This window comes from Mixophyes fleayi, chromosome 7 (assembly GCF_038048845.1).
Source record: "Mixophyes fleayi isolate aMixFle1 chromosome 7, aMixFle1.hap1, whole genome shotgun sequence".
Taxonomy (NCBI): domain Eukaryota; kingdom Metazoa; phylum Chordata; class Amphibia; order Anura; family Limnodynastidae; genus Mixophyes; species Mixophyes fleayi.
In genome coordinates, this window is record NC_134408.1 from 22,325,529 (window position 1) to 22,345,116 (window position 19,588).

At 41.8% G+C, this 19,588-nt stretch overlaps 1 protein-coding gene across 1 annotated transcript in view; it reads right to left on the reverse strand.

Annotated features, from left to right (window-relative positions):
* The window catches only part of RAB26 (RAB26, member RAS oncogene family), a 158,125-nt gene extending 140,584 nt beyond the window's left edge, over positions 1–17,541 (reverse strand). The window contains exon 1 of the mRNA XM_075179319.1: positions 15,921–17,541. Coding sequence (XP_075035420.1) covers positions 15,921–16,091 — 171 coding nt within the window. The 5' untranslated portion in view covers positions 16,092–17,541. The remainder of the gene's footprint in view (positions 1–15,920) is intronic.
* Positions 17,542–19,588: the final 2,047 nt, after the last annotated feature.

Sequence of the window (19,588 nt, forward strand, 5' to 3'; positions counted from 1 at the left end):
CTTGTCTTTGAGATGTACTGCACTGGCAGGAGGTTGGGAATTTGCAAGCTGCGTCAGGACCCGAGCTGCATCCGCAGGACATAACCCAAATCTCCTGGTGCAGACTTCTGACAATTACACTACAAAGAGCAGGACCACAGCTTCTGCTTTGGACAGAGGTGTCCTGTAATTGGGCTGTAACCCTTTCTGCTTGACGCCACATTATGAGTAGTGATAAATGTATGACATCCGTCCTCATGACGTCTTGTAGTGCAGCTTTGCTTAGCCAATATGATGCTTCTGTGCTGGCAAAATCGTGTACGACCGTAGCACTGTTTATTGATGATTTTTAATAAACGCTTGTACATTTTTAATTTTTTTAAACACTAGTACTTTGCAATAACTATTTATTAAAATAGATGGGTATACTCTCCCTGTCCCCTGTAACACTGTCCTCTCCCCTGGGATTCTGCTCCCTGGCACCCATTCCTGATACCATCTCTCCTGACAGCTGGAACCCTCTCCATGCCACATGACACTCACCCTTGGCACCCTTCTCTGGGATTCTGTCCCCTGGCAGCTGTTCCTGATACCATCTCTCCTGACCACTGGAACCCTCTCCCTGCCCCATGACACTCTCCCTTGACACCCAGCCCTGGGATTCTGTCCTGGCACCCATTCCTGATACCTTCTCTCCTGACCTCTGGCACTCTCTACCTGTCCCATGACACTCTCCCCTGGCACCTGTTCCTGATGCCATCTCTCCTGACCGCTAGAACCCTCTCGCTATCCCATGACATTCTCCCCTGGCACCTGTTCCTGATGCCATCTCTCCTGACCGCTGGAACCCTCTCGCAGTCCCATGACATTCTCCCCTGGCACCCGTTCCTGATGCCATCTCTCCTGACCACTGTCACTCTCTACCTGTCCCATGACACTCTACCCTGGCACCCGTTCCTGATGCCACCTGTCCTGATCACTGGCACTCTCTCCCTGCCCCATGACATTCTCCCCTGGCACCCTGCCCTGGGATTCTGTCTCCTGGTACCCTCTCCTTTCCCCGGGCATGCTCTATTCTCTCCCTTAGGATCCTTTCTTCTCAGTTCCTACGGTGACGGCGAAATATATTAGGCTCTTATTTGATTGTAAGAAGAAAACCCCAAAATTATACGGAGTTCTATTGCATATTTATTTCATTAACACTAAAAAAAACACCGTTTTGCATATTAAAAAAAAACAACAAGAATAATAAACACTGAATTACCACTGAGAACCCCATGTATGCTGTATAAATTACAATTTTACTGTTGTATTTTACAATTAATGGATACGTCCACCAAAAACTTAGTTTTGGGTGGAGTATCCTACATATAGGTTGGGAATACTTTGCAGGCTACTGACCAGCAGTATTGTCACTGTCAACTTGTGCTGCCTCAAGGAAAATACTTAGATTACATCGGAAACATCCTTCATGTTGTCCTCTCTGACATTGTCCTGGTTCTTTTCACTTAAGCAAGGAGCGTTGTCTTGTGGTAATTCCTGCCTGGCTCTCGTTTCACTGCCTTCCGCAGCATTGGTGAGGACATCTGTGTCTCAGATGAATCCGGCTTTTCCTGATTTGCCGGTTGAGTCTGAGATAGTAAGATTGTGCTTTTTCCACGGTTGCTGGTAGCCTGATTTTCCCATTTGTTCTGGGTCAACGGCTAACAACGGCCTGGCAGCTTTATTGATGCACTTTATCTGTGTCTTCTTTTGACAGAATCCCTTGTTTTCCCCACGCACCAGGGGGTATATTTACTAAACTGCAGGTTTAAAAAGGTGGAGATGTTGCCTATAGCAACCAATCAGATTCTAGTTGTCATTTACTTAGTACATTCTACAAAATGACAGCTAGAATCTGATATAGGTAATATCTCCACTTTTTCAAACCCGCAGTTTAGTAAATATACCCCCCAGGAGTTCATCAATGCTTCTACCCAATGTATTCTTCTATTATTTAATATACCATTTGTTTGAGTATTCCCTGTGCGAATGTGATTCCAAATTATAGTAAAGCTTTACCCAAGGTATGAACAGTGGTTAATTTACTGTTCTCTTCATCCAGCACTAATGGACACTAATTTACCCAAGAACTATGCTGCTGCCAGTCCGTAAGAGATGTCATGCAGTGCTGGTAGTGTATAGCGCCCTCTCATTAGTTTAGATGAGGTTTCTTGGGTCAACGCCGATTATCAGCAGATTATTTTATCATTTTACCTCTGAGCTCACCCACTCCAATGGATCTGTGACAAGGACAGCCAGACTTTCCATTAGTCCCTTTTTAATTATTTCTCTAAGAGCTATAGGAAATCTTCTCGGTGGGCCTGATTCATTAAGGATCTTAACTTAAGAAATTTCTTATTTCAGTCTCCTGGACAAAACCATGTTACAATGCAAGGGGTGCAAATTAGTATTCTGTTTTGCACATAAGTTAAATACTGACTGTTTTTTCATGTAGCACACAAATATCAACTTTAAATTTCAGTGTACAAATAAGCTATTAAGTATTTGTGTGCTGCATGAAAAAACAGTCAGTATTTAACTTATGTGCAAAACAGAAAACTAATTTGCACCCCTTGTATTGTAACATGGTTTTGTCCAGAAGACTGAAATAAGAAGTTTCTTAAGTTAATGAATCAGGCCCCAAGAAACTGCTGCCTATTACTTTGAGTCTCTTCGCGTAATATCCTAATATTCTTGCCTATTCTCTTTTGTAAAGAGCAGATTTTTCTTGTAGTACATGTTTCTATGTGCACAGGGGTATGCAGTTTAGTTGTACACCAGTGTCAAGCTTTTAATTTTAATTAGCATGCTTTTTAGCCACTGTTAGTACATGATAAATCCATCTATGTTATCAATCCCGACTTCATCTGCCCCTATGTATGCAAGTTTTAATCTGCATCATTGTGCGTCCAAATATTTCACACGTGAGGTACGGTGCTGTTTGTTGTCGTGCTGGGAACCTTTTATTGTAATGTTTGTGTCTGCAGTGTGTGTGTTTTTCACCTTGTTCCTTTATTTGCCTCCTCTCTGCTTATTTTATGCATCCTACAACAGCATGTTCTTCTTGCGCTGCACCCTCCAACCTTTCAACATTGGCTTTCATGCTTAAAAGGTTTCAGTAATAGTTAATGACTTCTCTAGGCTGAGGTCTTCTAGTAGTTTATTCCTGCAACTCCTTGTGTTTACTCCACAATAATATGCAATTTCAAATCATACTGTCTGCACCTTGGAACTTGCAGTACTGTGCAATAAGTTTTAGCTGAGCTAGCCTCTGTATTGACTCGTGTGACTTTGATGTCTTTCATAAACAATTTGCACTGTATCAGAAAGGTTCTGCAGGGATTGCAATAAGTCTCACATTTGTCTATTAAATGCCTGGATTCACTTTATCTGCTGCAGACAGCTCTCCTCTAGCACACCATGACCAGTATGTATACTGTCCAATGTACTATTTGCTGCCTTTTCACTCTCTGTCTGCATAAATACCAGCCACAGCAACGACTTCCATCTTGTACAGTTCACTTAATGGTTTCCTGTGTCTAGGTCCAGTGAAGCAACGTGTTTACCATTTGTTACCATGCTTTCTGTGATACTGTTTAGACAATCCCACTTCTAGAACCAAATATTGTTTTATAAATATACAGACTACAGCATATCTCTGCACTGGACTTTGTCAGACATCCATAATACAGCAACTGCAGACTCTATGGGGGGTATTCAATTGTTAGCGTTAACGGAAAAAAACGATCGCTCAAAAAATATTGCCGTTTATACGGTAATATTGTGCGAGAAAAGCGTTAATACGGTAGTTTACTCGCGGAATTTCAGCTCGCCGCTCAGGGAGCGGTGAGCTGAAATTCCGCGAGTAATTACCGTATTAACGCTAAGATTTTTTGAGCGCTCATTTTTCCCCGTTAACGCTAACAATTGAATACCCCTATGAGGGAGATTCAATTGTCGGTGATGTGGCGCACGGACATGGCGCTGCGCACATTGCCGGCAATTAAGGCAGAAATCTCCGCTCATTATTCCTCGCACCTTTATGGGGCTTTCTCATTCTTTCACACAGCTGATTTAACTGCGCATAGGCCAATAAATTGACAGAGAGAGGGATCCGAAAAGATCCTCTACCCATCACATTTGCGTTACAGTGCCCAAGTCTTTAGAAACCAACTAGAAAAGCTTAGATTTCGGAGCTTGGTAAATTGACTCCAATTCACAGTCCCCATAGAACATTATGGTCATAGAACTCTGAAGATGTAGAATACAATATCCCTTAAATACTACAATATTTATTTCTTAATACATGACATATATGTCTTTAAATAAAATGTGTCTGAAATAAATTAAATAAATTGGACAAGATATATTTTGCCAAAGCTAAAAAGCAGTAAGAGCCATTATATATGGGACAATATCATCATCATTGTCATTTATTTATATAGCGCCACTAATTCTGCAGTGCTGTACAGAGAACTCATTCACATCAGTCACTGCCCCATTGGAGCTTACAGTCTAAATTCTCTAATATAGGCACACACTCACAGACAGGGAGACTAGGGTCAATTTTTGATAGCAGCCAGTATGTTTTTGGAGTGTGGGAGGAAACCAGGGCACCCGGAGGAAACCCATGCAAACATGGGGAGAACATACAAACTCCACACAGATAAGGCCATGGTTGGGAATTGAACTCATGACCCCAGTGCTATGAGGCAGAAGTGCTAACCACTAGGCCACTGTGCTGCCCTATATACTCCCTACTGTAGATTATAAGAGTATTATAAGTCACTGAGGAGTTCCGCGATCATACACATAATAGAAATTAGGGTCACAGATCTCTTCTAATATCCATATTAATAAAGTAAAGCATTATTATTATTATTTCTAACCCACAAGCTTTGAACACTGAGGTGATTACCTCAAAACACATTATATGCGATGACATCACAAATCACTGTTTATAAATGTTGTTTACAGAAGTTTATACATATATTAATACAGAAGCGGAACTAGAGAGCTGTCGGCCCCAGTGCAAGGAAGCGGGAATCCGGGACAGCTCGCAAGTTTTCAGTGCTGCAGGCCCCATTATCTCCATGGGAGCCGATGCAGCGAAGCTGGAAGGAGGGAACCGGGGCCCACAACTCGCTAGTTCCCAGTGCTGAGGGCCCCATTATCTCCATGGGAGCCGATGCATCCCACCTGCTGCACCAATGGTAGTTCAGCCACTGTATTACTATTACTTGTGTATTACAGTACAAACTATTTTTTATTAGAAAGGTATATTCACAGTCCAATGCTGCTTTATATCTCTAGCTTTTTTTTTCTTTCCTTTCTAGAAAACCGCAGGTTTAATTTAGTATACAAGAGGCGGAAAGTGTCTCAGAAGCCAGTTAAAGAACTCGCGCTTTAAGGAGAGATGAGTAATCGGCCCATTAGTACTCAGCAGTGAGCAGAATAACATATATAGCAATTGTAAGGGAAAACACACAGGTAGGGCTGCATTTACGAATCTCTGAAGGACAATGTAAAGTGAACGCTGAGTTTCCATTCCATTGGTCCAACAGCATCAGAACGAAGCTGGTGTTTCAAAAATCTACTTCTCGCCTCCCATTTGGTGGGATAAACTAATATCCTGTCTATTAATTCACCCGCCACGAGCAACGTCATTAAGGTACGAGACAACACTTTATAATAGACTGACGATAAGCGCGGCACGTGCTGTACTCTATTGGCTGACCTTGGTGAACTACAAGATCTGTGATGTCATGCTGACTGGATTTCATTATTTTAGAATTTTAAATATTCATCTTTAATACATATTACATTATAAAGCAAAATAAAATTAAGATATTAAGAATTGTATCTAATAGGCAGAAAATTAGGAATCTTAATCCTGTTTGCTATTAAAATATTTTTTTTAAAAAGAGATCAGGGGGTAAATGTATCAAGCTGAGAGTTTTCCGGCGGGTTTGAAAAACCAATCAGATTCTAGCTATCATTTATTTAGTACATTCTACAAAATAACAGCTAGAATCTGATTGGTTGCTATAGGCAACATCTCCACTTTTCAAACCCACCGGAAAACTCTCTGCTTGATACATTTACCCCCAGGTCAGAAAAAAAAAAATCATCCCTAATTGTCACTTATATATAAATAGGTGCCTACGGCTCAGAGATGTCATTACTTCCTAAAAAACCTGTCCCTATTCTCATATTGGCTCCATTGTCTATAGGTGCTGGGTACACTTTATACTGCAGACAGACGCTTATAAATGCACGCTCCACGTACTGTTTCTTCTATGTGTCAGTACACAGCAGAAGGGAGACGCTGACACTGAGCATGAAAGATGAGTCAGGCTATTCACGTCCTTTTTCCTGCACATGAAGATCTAACAAGTGTGAAGTGGTGTAAATCAGTGAGAATATCTCTATGGAGCCTGTGAGAACACACAGCGTTCCCATGGGGCTCTCAGGAATTAGACATATGTGAGCTCTATGACAAAACTTGTAAGGACCCCCACGTAGCGCTCAATGCTGGAAAAACTCCCTTGTACGCATGGAAAAGGGAAGGAGAGCCCCGTTAGCTGTGGGCCTTATATCAGCTATGGTAGGTACACCCTTGTTCCAGAACCAGTACACACCTCTATGGACTTCAATCAATGCCACAAACTACACCTTCACCCATAAATGATTATGCTGTGATTTTCAAGGGCACTGGATAAACCTGAAAGCCACCATCAAACTCCCTCAAACACACATTCTCTCTGGTATCAATCTACCACAGTAAGCATCTACCTAGGGCAGATCTTCTCAAGATCTTACCCTAGTGAGACAATAGAGTACCCCTTATGTGAGTACATTTAATCAAGGTACAAATTAATCTGAGTAAATTTAAACATAGCAACTCCTCATTAAAAGATTTAAAAACAGCCATTCTGATCACATTTGCATGTATGTTATTCTTTACTTATAAATGTAATGTTATTTTCAGCTCTATTTACCAGAATCTGGTGGGATACACTTATCATTGGCTGTTTTATTCGTTCTACTTAAATGTGAGGATCCAAGACCCCACAAGCGTTTTTTCTGGTATATAACGTAGAGAACGTGTCTCTTTATAAACACATGGGGGCAAGTGCAAAGCAAAATTACATATCTCCTCTGTGCGTTTACATATACCTAGGTGTCTGTCTACAGTACGGACTGAGATAGGAGCAAGTCTAACCTGTGTACAACCTGCGTGCAAAAATCATGTTCTGACCATTGTCCAGCTGAATTCTGTGCCTCAACCTTCACTTATGATGGAGCTATAGGTCTGATTCCGCCCAGGGCGCTATCTGTGTGAAGTTTGTATGATCTCCCCATAATTGTGTCGTTTCCTCCCACACTACAAAAATACCTAAGGGTATATTTACTAAACTGCGGGTTTCAAAAAGTGGAGATGTTGCCTATAGCAACCAATCAGATTCTAGTTATCATTTATTTAGTACATTCTACAAAATAACAGCTAGAATCTGATTGGTTGCTATAGTGAACGTCTCCACTTTTTCAAACCCGCAGTTTAGAAACTATACCCCCTAGTGTGTATGTGTGACCCTCTGTGGTAGGGACTGTAGATTGCAAGCTCCACTGGGGCAGGGACTGATGTGACTGATTACATAGGGTGTTATATAAATAACAGTTAATAATAATAAAAGAAATGGCAAAGGAAATAGAAAAACAAATACAAAACATAAAGATAATAATAATAATAATAATAATAATAATAATAATAATAATAATAATAATAATAATAAAAATAACATAAGCAAAGTATCAAAACAAACAAAAATACAAAAGCACAAGTGTGTACGGCAACATAGATTAACACCATGAAACTATAAACTCAGCATAATTGTTATGTTCCCTCACATTGTGTGATTATTATATGTGTGATAATAGCAATATGGTTCATAGTCAGAGCCCTCAAACCCCCTATCGGATACGCTGAACGTGAAAATAATTAAACCGAGGGTGCAGTAATTACCAGCAGCCAATCAAAATGGAAATTAACTATTAAGGGAACAAGAGAGATCACAGACACATTTAAAGTGGAAATAGATATCAAGAGAGATGGAGAATAAAATTAATGTTTATTAAGTATGTTAAAGGGGACATGACACTATTTTTTGGGAGGGGGGGTTATATCCTCTTTTTACTGCGCCCTCTCTCATGAGAACAGTAATAATGAATGATCTGCCTTCTAGAAGAACCATATGCTTAATTATATCAAACCAGTATTATAATCTGTCATATTTAAACTACAACTCCCAACATACCTTGTGAGCCATTACAATATGGCTTAAAGGGCCAAATGTCAATGAATATTGTGACATCATGATAATGATATTATACTCAACGTAGTATTGTGCTCGTCTCCGGTTTTCCGCTCTCTTTCCAGTGAAAGTAACAGAGCCTAAATAATGGACTGGTTGTTAGGAACATACAAGCATAGCACATACTTGCCAAACCTCCCTGAATGTCAGGGAGACTCCCTGAAATAGGGGTGATCTCCCTCACTCCCTGAAGAGTCTGGCATTCTCCCTGATGCTGAGCCAGTACAAGACCTGGTTGGCTTCGCCATCTGTGGCATGATGACACAGTTCAGAAATTATGTCCTATGTCCATGTATTGATGCCTATGGAGGTGGCCATTTTCATGGAGACCAAGATTTAATCAAAGACTGACAGGTAAGACAACATGACTTCAGTAATGGAGACAGAAATGTAAAAGACACTTCAGTCTCTAGAGATTCATTAGTTGCTTTTCTTTAACGCATAGTTGTCTACTCTCCCGGAATGTCCAGGAGACTCCTGCATTTCTGGGAGACCTCCCGGGAGAGCAGGGCAACCTCCTGGTTCTCGCCCCCGCAATAGATAAGTGTCAGGGGTGGGGCTTAATGACGCAAATATTGTGCCATCTTAGCTTAACGAATCACATCATTTTGGCCCCGCCCCCTAAACGATTGGCACAATTTTGGACAATTACAGCAGGGGGCGGGGCCAAAATGATGTGATTCATTAAGCCCCGCCCCCGTACATCCACCTCCACCGGGATCTCCCTGAAGCCAAAGAGGAAAAGTTGGCAAGTATGGTATAGCATTAGTAGTCTGGTGGCATCTCATACTCATACTGACATTTCATGTATCATACAAGAACAGAGCATTCTGGGTCATGTACTAAGTACTATTTTTAAAACATTTTTTTGATCATTATATAATATAACATGTTTCCACTTAAAGAATGTGGATATTTATAGAGATCTACTAACATGGACTGTAATGACATTGTATTCAAATACAAATACTTTAATATGGAGTTGGTCCCTCTTTTACAGCGATAACAGCTTCCACTCTTATTGAAAGGCTTTCCACAAGATGTTAGAGTGTTTCTGTGGGAATTTGTGCCCATTCATTCTGTAGAGCATTTATGAGGTCAGGCACTGATGTTGGACTAGAAGACCTGGCTCGCAATCTCCGTTCCAGTTCATCCCAAAGGTGTTCGATGTGGATGAGGTCAGGACTCTGTGTGGGCCAGTCAAGTTCTTCCACACTGAACTCATCAAATCATGTCTTTGTAGTCCTTGCTTTGTGCACTGGGGCACAGTCATGATGGAATAGAAAAGGGCCTTCACCAAACTGTTGCCACAAAGTTGGAAGCATTGCAATGTAGAAAATGACTTGGTATGCTGAAGCATTAAGATTGACCTTCACTGGAGATAAGGGGCCTAGCCCAAACCCTGAAAAACAGCCCCATACTATTATTCCTCCTCCACCAAACTTCACAGTTGGCATAATGCAGTCCGGCAGGTAACGTTCTCCTGGCATCCGCCAAACCCAGACTCACCTATCTGACTTCTAAACAGTAAAGCGTGATTCATCACTCCACAGCCCACGTGTCCACTGCTCCACAGTCCAGTGTCGGTGTGCTTTACACAACTCCATCCGTCGCTTGGCATTGGTCTTGGTGATGTGAACCTTGCATGCAGCTGCTCGGCCATGGAAACTCATTCCATTAAGCTCCCACCGCACAGTTTTTGTGCTTACATTAATGCCAGTGGAGGTTACTAACTCTTCAGCTATGGAATCAGCAGAACGTTGGCGACTTTAATGCACCATGTGCCTTAGCAGTCATTGACCCCGCTCTGTGATTTTATGTGGTCTCCGCTTCGTGGCTGAGTTGCTGTTGTTCCTAAACAATTTCACTTTATAATAATATCACTTACAGTTGACCGTGGAATATCCAGCAGGGATGACATTTCACAAACCATCTTATTGCAAAGGTGCATCCTATCACAGTACTACGCTTGAAGTCACTGAGATCTTCAGAATAACCCATTTTGTATCACAAATGTTTACAATTGGAGACTGCATGGCTTGGTGCTTGATTTTATACACCTCTGGCAACGGGTCTGATTGAAACACTTCAATTCAATAATTACAGGTGTGGCCAAATACTTTTGTCTATATAGTGTATATACAATTGACAAAATATATTACAGATTAGTCATAGTAGGATTGATGTGTATTTCAGTTAAACAATCTGAACAAGTGTTCAGACGATCTCAAAAAAATGTTAATGTCACTTAAGCTCGTACTTTCCAACTTTCTATTTTTGAATTGCCAATATGCAGTGGGACGGGGCAACGCAAATCACGTCATTCAGCCCCAACCCCTGCAGTGAACAGACACAAGGATGATATTCCGACGCGGGGGCAGGTTGGAAATTACACGATTTGCCACAAATCGCATCTTCAAGGTCCCCGTCCCGCTCACTTCACTATGGGCAGGATGCAAGATAATTTTCTGCTCTCCTGGCCGTCCAGGAGACCTACTCAGAAATATGCTTAAGCTGACCATGATGGGCTGAACTTGTGGCTTGACCTGAATGCCAACTGGCAGGATCATTGTCAAATGGCTCGCCAAATTGTATGAGATTTGCTTGCATCAAACTTATCTACTCTCCTTGAACGTCGCAAATTTCGGGGAGCACCCTGATTATGTGAGCCACGTCATCATGGCTGACGAATCGTGTCACTGCGCAGGAGGAGGGGAAGGCCGCACCCACTCCCTGCACCAGCCCATTGGAGGTGAGGTCCAAAAAGTATGGCCTACATTCCGCCCACCGTAAGCCTCTGAAGTGAAGTGTTTCGTTGTCTTGTGTGCAGAACCTCAAGAAAAAAATTTAACGCTGTATACTACCAAGCAAGCCGAGTGAGAAAGTGTTAACACCCCAGTGAAAGATTGACATGAAGATGACCTCAATACTTGTTAAAAAAAAAAAAAAAGAGAGACAAAAATAGAACATAACCAAAAGTAAACATACTAGAAAAACAGCAGATGCTTTATACAACGTGTAATCCACATTAACCACCACACCTACGTTTACAGCATTTTAACCCTACTGCTGCCATACAGGTAACAGAAGCTGTTCAGATGAACACACACACACAAAACAGGTCATAGATTAGCAGGTAATGCGTAAATGAGCTATGTTGTAAAACTAGTAATTTCCTCCACGGACCTGTGAACGGTGCACACAGAGATAAGCATCTCGCATGGCAATCCGCCTCAGGAGCTGGCTATTAAATGTAGGAGAAGAAACATGAAAGGTTGTGAGCTTAGTGCGTTATAACAAGTGCAGGCGGCTTGTCTATTATATGCTCACCTCGGGCACAGATACACTACAGATAAAACACCCCAGGACCAAGAAACAAGCACACAAAGGGATAAAACTGGTACAGTACTGGCTACAGATAGTGAGGGCTATTTGTTAACATAGCTGTGAAGGAGCGACAGAAGATAATGACCGTCATCATCAGAATTGTGCGTTCACTGGTGTGAACCGCAATAGACTTATCAAAGCTAAGAGCTGATTGGTTGCTGGGGGTCACTGTATAGATGTACTCATGCTGGTAAATGGTGAAAGTACATTAGAATATTGCAAAACAATTTATAGTCACACTGGAGATCCCCATCAGGAGACCTCCAACCCAGGTAAAAACCCATTTGTGACCCTCTGTCTAAGCTGCCCCCTCTCCCTTCCCAATGCAGGCTGGGCTGGGGGGCAGGGGGACATATGCATTTTTTTTTCCTTTAAAATGTTCCTAATAGGCTGCTGAGACGAGTCTTGCCCCCCGGGCTAAAATTTTGCCAGCCCTCGCCTGACACTCAACTCATACTTGCCTACTCCCCCGAAACATCTGGGAGTCTCCTGAATTTCAGGGTGTCCTGGCCAGCCTCTTGGATTTCACTTTGGCGTCTTGATGACATGATTCCCAAGGACATGATTCGGGTCATCGTGCAACCTCTCCCTAAACAAACATAGCACTAAACTGCGCAAGCCTCATCTCAGATTAACAGGTTAGATTACTGGGATATAACCCTATTTGTTATACTCAGGAAAAATGTTTAATTAAGAAAAGTGTTATCTAAAAGCACACAACCCCTTTAATAAGTTCACATTTAAAATAAATTCATTTTGTACCTCTCACTCCAATCTACCCATGAATATTCAAAACTGTTTTAATGTTTTTAGATTAAACCCAAAATACGAAAACTTTTTCGTCTAGGTTCTTCTACTATCTCTTGCCATTGGGGCAAGTAACATATTTTGCGGCTGGCTGCCCTCGCTCCCTTGGGCTGCAAATGTTTTCAGCCATAAAACAAAATAATGAGTTTTTTGCTTAAATTCAGGCTGACGTTTTTTTTTTGTCTTTCAATGAGAAAAACTATTTTGAATTCAAAGAGCTGTCTTTTTTTTTCTCTTAAATCCCAATAGCATTTAATGTACCAGAAAAGCTTTTCAGATGGTAAGATCATTTTTTTCATCTCTAATCTAAAGAAAAAAAAATCACTCAACCACTTATCTACAGAATATAAAAGGGTCCTTGGTCCCACTTCACCGTTAAAAGTTTCGAGAGATAAAATGTGGTAGTCGAGAAAATGGCTAGATAATTTTGCGACGTTGGATTCATACGCAAGGCCCTGGACAGACCTACAAAGGGGAATTATTTCTCCTGCCTAATAAGAGTCTACATGACATGCAATGATTCATCAATCTCTATAATTCAATCTATTGCTCCTGACAGTAGGAAAATCAGTTCAATTTCTCAAGATGGCTGTGGTTATAGCAGACACTGCTTCACTATCTAGCATTTTGTGATATGCTGATGTACCTCGCACATATGGTAAGGTGTACTAGACCACTGTGTTAGCACAATAAATATTTTTCCAAAATAATTTTAGGTTAGTAAAATAAAGATAGGAAAAAAATACAGATGATTGGCGAGAGTGGTGCCCCTCTAAGGCTGTTGCATGTGCTGTATGTTTTAACATATTCTATATTAGTGCTGCAAAAAGTATACTCTATCCTGACATATGGAGTCGTCACCAGTATACAGCATAATCAGATATAATAATTAAAGGGGTAGAAAACAATTGCAAAACATCTGCCATCTCAACATATTAAGCTATGGAGGGGAAAGAGAACTTGAGAAGAGGTGGAAAAGGACGGAGGGTGGCATAGGCAAACCGAGGGGGGGGGGCTTTCCTAGTGCCTGGAAACCCCCCTCCAAGCCAGGGGCACTGTATAATTGATGTGGCTGGACCCTGCCCCTGCGTCACATGGCTCTGATTGAAAAGGGAGAGCTGTGTGCACCTAACAGTAGTGCACGCAGCATTGCCCGTGTATATTATGGGGATAGGAAGTTGGAGAGCAGCCAATCACTGTCTAATATTATAGCCACGCCCCCATGCATGCTGGTCACGCCCACTGCGTTTGTCCCTGGGTGGGGGACCGTATGAGGGAACGGGAGGTCCAACAGCGCCTTGAAGGATCTGAACTGGAGAACATCTTTACTGATATGTGACCTCAAAATATCCTGAGACTGGTTGAAAAGAACTGATATCCAAGTATTACCAGGTAGTGGTCACCAAATAGAAGGCACAGAATAGAGGGGATACATACTCGACTTCTTGGATTTCAGACACCTGACCCAAACGGAGGTGAACTCTGAATATCTGTAAGACGCCTCGGATGATATGTCATTCAATGACGTATAGAAGTGACCAAACCATTCTTTGATTGAAGGGTTGGAATGGTGGATCTTCCATCAGAGCCTTGGCAGCATTATTGAGATTCTTTTTATACTTGGAGATTGGCTTATTAGATCACGAAAAAAGACAAAAACCAAGGTCCGTGGCACCACACTACCAAGGATAATTTGATAGTTTCCTGCTAGTTGCATATGAGCCTAGGAAGCCCCCTCTCAAGTTATGTCTGTGCATATCATAAGTGTTGGCAGCCAATATGAATATTAGACCATATTCAAACGAATGAAGACTGGCAATTCCCTAGGTGCCAATGATAGGAATGAAGCCCATCAAATTAGCAGGATTCAGTGCCTCATTAATGTTTAATTATGGGGTACCTCAGAGATGCCGCTGGTTCCTGGTGAAATAATCGTCTGCCACTTTATGAATATTGGAACAGCCCAAAAAAAAAGACTGCCTCCCACGTGAGTATGTGACAGATGCACCTTAAGACTCAGGGCTAGATTTACTAAACTGCGGGTTTGAAAAAGTGGAGATGTTGCCTATAGCAACCAATCAGATTCTAGCTGTCATTCTGTAGAATGCACTAAATAAATGATAACTACAATCTGATTGGTTGCCATAGGCAACACCTCCACTTTTTCAAACCCGCAGTTTAGTAATTATACCCCTCATATCTTCATTTCAGTACATATTTACATACCTGACCCAACCTTCAGGACATAGAGACAGGTAAGACTTAAAATATATCAATTTAATATAAGTACTTGCGACACTGAACCTCTATGCCTGAGCCAAGATATCTTGTGAAAAAACACGTAGGACTTCCTATACAATTGCATCTTGAAGAAGTAGGTCCATTCCCATTGAGAATCAATGTAATAAGATAAAATTATACACTTAAATAAAAGCATGCACAGGTAGGAAACCTGCCACTTCCAAACTGTTAATGAACTACAATTTACAGCATTCCTGCAATTTACTTTCAAACGGTGCCGGGTAATTGTAAAGAGGGTGGAAAGTACATTATGAAGCATGTAATATATATTATTGGAAATATATGCTCTTACACACATATTATCCCCCTTCTATATATATTTTAAGTTGCATTTTAACAATAATTTGCTGATTTGTCTACTGTGTCATGGAATACGTTGCGTCTTTTGGGAGCATGGACGTCTTTTTGGAAAGACAAATTCTGACAGTCTGCTTGGACCCTGACTCAAAGCCCAATCGTGCTGATTACACACTTTGACGATAACTAGGCTACTGGGTTAGTCATTAAATAAATACTGTATCCCTTACAAATCGAGCAACAGGTCAGCATCACCGTGGTATTTTCATCCTCATTTTGGATATTTTTCAAAAACTAACTTGTAAAATGTACAAAAGCCTATTCAAACTCAAGAGTCCTTTTGAACATATGGATATATCAAAACGTATTAAAACACATCTTTTTAATCCGGAGGTATAATGTAACTATTACAGTTGTGTAAGATAAATATGGTCCTATATGATAACATATGTTGATATACAACATACGCTTGGAAAGTGAAGAAACTAAATCTCATTCTATATGAAGCAAAGAGATTACCTTGTAGATCCCTGTAGAGTCTCACACAATCTTTAGATATTTTTGAGGAAATAGTTCTGTACTGAAATCTCCCAGGAGATCCCTCATATAGAACACCTATCAAACTGAGCAGCGTTTGGGGTCTAGATTCTGTGTCACATGGGGGGATAGAAACTTTGACATATGACTGACATATAGGTGATAAATATACACAGAAGGAATATAATGTCTCACCTTAAAAGCAATGTCATAGAACTCTCCGCTGTTGCTGAGGGATGGCCGGCCGGACATCACCATGCCATTGCTGTGGGATTCGCTGCCCACCTTGCCATTGTCCTTGGTGGGTGGTAAGTTGGAAGCGGGGGAGTTGCTGCTTTTACCCTTCTGACTCTTCTTCCTGGACATGGTGTGACCAACGGGTCACTATAGCCAGAGTGTAGACACCAGACACCCAATAGGTGGGAGATACCGTGATCCCACGGAGTAATATAGACTGTTGAGCCTTGGAGGTGCCTTGTAAGATAATGAGGTCACAGGACTAGTGCAGCTGGAACAGCATCTCTCCTCTACAGGTTTCTCTAACTCTACTCTAAACTCCTAGAGAGACAGAACTGTGCTCCCTGAGCTGGATCAGGAGGCTGAACACCCACAGAGCCACCAACTATATTCCCTGAACTGCAGAAGTCCCAGCTACAACCACAAGAGCACTCTCTTTAATTGATACGTACTACTGCTATCTCACAGCCACAAGTTAACGCTTTAGATGCCTTGCAGGTGTCCAAGCTGTTTGCTTTCTCTGTACCGTAACAGTCCACAGGTTTCTCAGTCTATTTCCTTGTTTGTACTGCCTCAGCCTGTGGATCCCTGGCCACCTGAGCTGCTGCTGGCTCTCTATGTTCTCCTGCTTTGTGGGTTGATATTATTTTTTTTTAGATACCTCCTATCTCTATGTTCCTGTCTAATCTCTGTGGTCCCTGCCCCCTCTCTATTCCTGTCAGTCACTGTGCACCCTGTCTTCTCTCCCTCAGTTCCAGTCACTACTCTTAGATATCTCTAGCTCCCTGCAACCTGCTCTCTCTGCAACCTGTTCTCTCTGTAATCTGTTCTCTATTTGCCTCTTTGCTCCCAGCTGTCTCAATGTTCTCTCTTCTTTGTCCCCTGTAATTCCTGTTCTCTGGCTGTTGTCTGACACTTTCTTTATGTTCTTCTTTATCCCTCTCTGTTGCATTGTCCTGTCCAACCCAAGTCACATGATACCCTACACCCCAGAATTCTGTCCTCACTTCCCACTCCTGGGCTACAATACAGCACCTCAGAACTGCACCCAAATATTATTATTATTCCACCCCAGTACTATGCTCCTCAGCCTGGCACGTTAATATTACTCCCTCAGTCTGCAGCCTTGCACCCCAATACTGTGTTCTTACTCCCCCCCACAGCCCTGCACACCAATGCTGTATCCTTACTGCCTAACTCTGCACCTTAATATCAACTCCCCTCTCCCCTGACCTGCACCCCAGTCCTGAGGCACTGCCAATACTGCACCCCAATACTGTGTTCTCACCCCACAGCCCTGCACACCAATGCTGTATCCTTACTGCCTAACTCTGCACCTTAATATCAACTCCCCTGTCCCCTGACCTGCACCCCAGTCCTGAGGCACTGTCAATACTGCACCCCAATAATCAATGCTCATCCCCAAAGCCCTGCACAGAACTTTTCCCCAGCCCGGTGCCCGCTGCTTAGCACTGTAGTCCCGGGTTCCAGGTATCGGGTGCACAGCTGCGCTCTCTCTCCGGCTGCCGCTTCTTCTACGATTCACCTCTCAGGCACCGGTATCAGCCCTGGAAAGAGGCGGTGCCCCCTAGACTCTGACTGACAGCCGCAATAACCAATCGTCGCTAGTATGCGTTGACAAACACAGTCAAAGAGAACCTGTTGAGCCTATCAGCAAAGACTAGAGGCGGGGTTATGCAAATAAGCAAGGACAGATGTTGCTGCTGGTTCCCCCCCACCACCTCCAAGCAAACAGCTATCTGTCATTCTCTCACTACATCCCCCACACCCCTCACCTCCTCCTCTAATCCCCTCTCACATCCCCTGAATCTCATTGTGTGCAGCCCAGAGAATGACAACATATCATAAACCAGCATCATTCTGTTTTATGGGGACATTATTAAAGATAGGTTGGGGGTTTTCTGTTACTGCAAGTCTGTCCTAAGTGTATTTGCAAAGCCCTGCAGCAGACACAGAGTTCATCTGAAGTCTAATTTGCACCCTCTAAAAACCCAAAAGCAATACCTGCTCCCTCTACTTGTTTTTGTTTCTACTATAAAATATATACATTTCAGAAAGTTATTCTCCTGCACTGTTTATTTGAAAAAAAAATAGTTTGTATTCCTTTATTGTTCTATAGGGTGTACTGAGCGCCCAAGGAAGGATTTCTGTTTACCTGTACATTTTATTCCTGTTTTATATTTAAAGTGTGGATGTTGCTTCATGCTTCCCTACTTGGGAAAAATAATGTCAGGAAATTGTGCAAGTATCTCTTAGGTGCTGCTGAAGGGCTAGTGGCCTGGGTAGCCCAAGGCGTGTGTCTAGCTCTCCTCCCTTTGGGTGTATCCGTCCAGGTGGGTATCTAGTACCGCTAGGTGGAGGCTATAGTACTGCGCGCAGCGGAGGGGGTTCGTGTATGGGTGGCACACATCGCCAGAGGCTGGACAGAAGATTATTTTTATTTTAGTGTAAAACTAATGGCCATGCCGGTGATAAAAACAAAGCTGTGCATCAGTGAAATTACTGACACACTTTTTGATAAATAATAGGGCCTCCCATGCAGAATAAATACAGCATACAAGCAAAAATTATTATCCCTGTCATAAACACTGCAGAACTTTAATAGGAAATGATAAATAGGCCTAAAGTCTTTACCTATCAAAAATCTCTCTATCAAACTTTAACAAATACATTTTGGGTTTCTAATACATTATCATCATCATCACCATTTATTTACATAGCGCCACTTATTCCGTAGCACTGTACAGAGAACTCGCTCACATCATTATTTAAAAATAAATACAAATATATATATGAATGAACAATAAAAAATTACTTGTAATACATATATGGTTGGAAAAGATCTGGGAGAGAAGACGACTATTGCGCAGAGACATACATTGTGACATCAGTCCTTGAAGCAGGAGAGTAGTAGCCATTTTCTTGTAGCATAGCTCTCTGTGCGCAGAAAGAGGTGGCCATTTTCTTGTAGCGCATCTCTTTCTGCGTGCTGGAGCGTGGTTGCCATTTTCTTGTAGCACGGCAGAGATCTTAACCTACCTTCCTGGGACTCGTGTAGGTCTCCCAATTTTCCAAGAGTCTCCTGGACATTCTGGGACAGTAGACAGCTATGTGTTACAGTGTCAGCCATTTTGTTGGAAGAAACAATATTCAGCAAATCAATTCAATAGAAAAATCACTAAAGTATGAGGTACAAGTGTAATATCACTTTCTTGTGAATTGATATACTGCATTCACATGGTCACTGTGGGTTGGTACACATTAATACAACATTGGTACATAGAAAGAAACACAAGAATACAGGTGTTCTAGAGTATATTACATGCAATATAAAAATGAGATTAAAGGGGTTGAAGCATAAAAGATAACTTTCTGACCACAATTGTGTGACATGCTACATAAGGGTCCTAATTAGCAGACAAATGTAAAATTTCAATTTTGTAGATTGCAACCAATGGTTCAAGTTTATTAGTTTGAGTCACTACCAAATGCAAATACATCATCAGATCTCCACTAGGAGGCATTGACAAGGCAAACTGCAGCATTTGGCACACCTGACTACTGTATTATTACATAGGTGTATTTTGTACCTCCACAAGTCATTA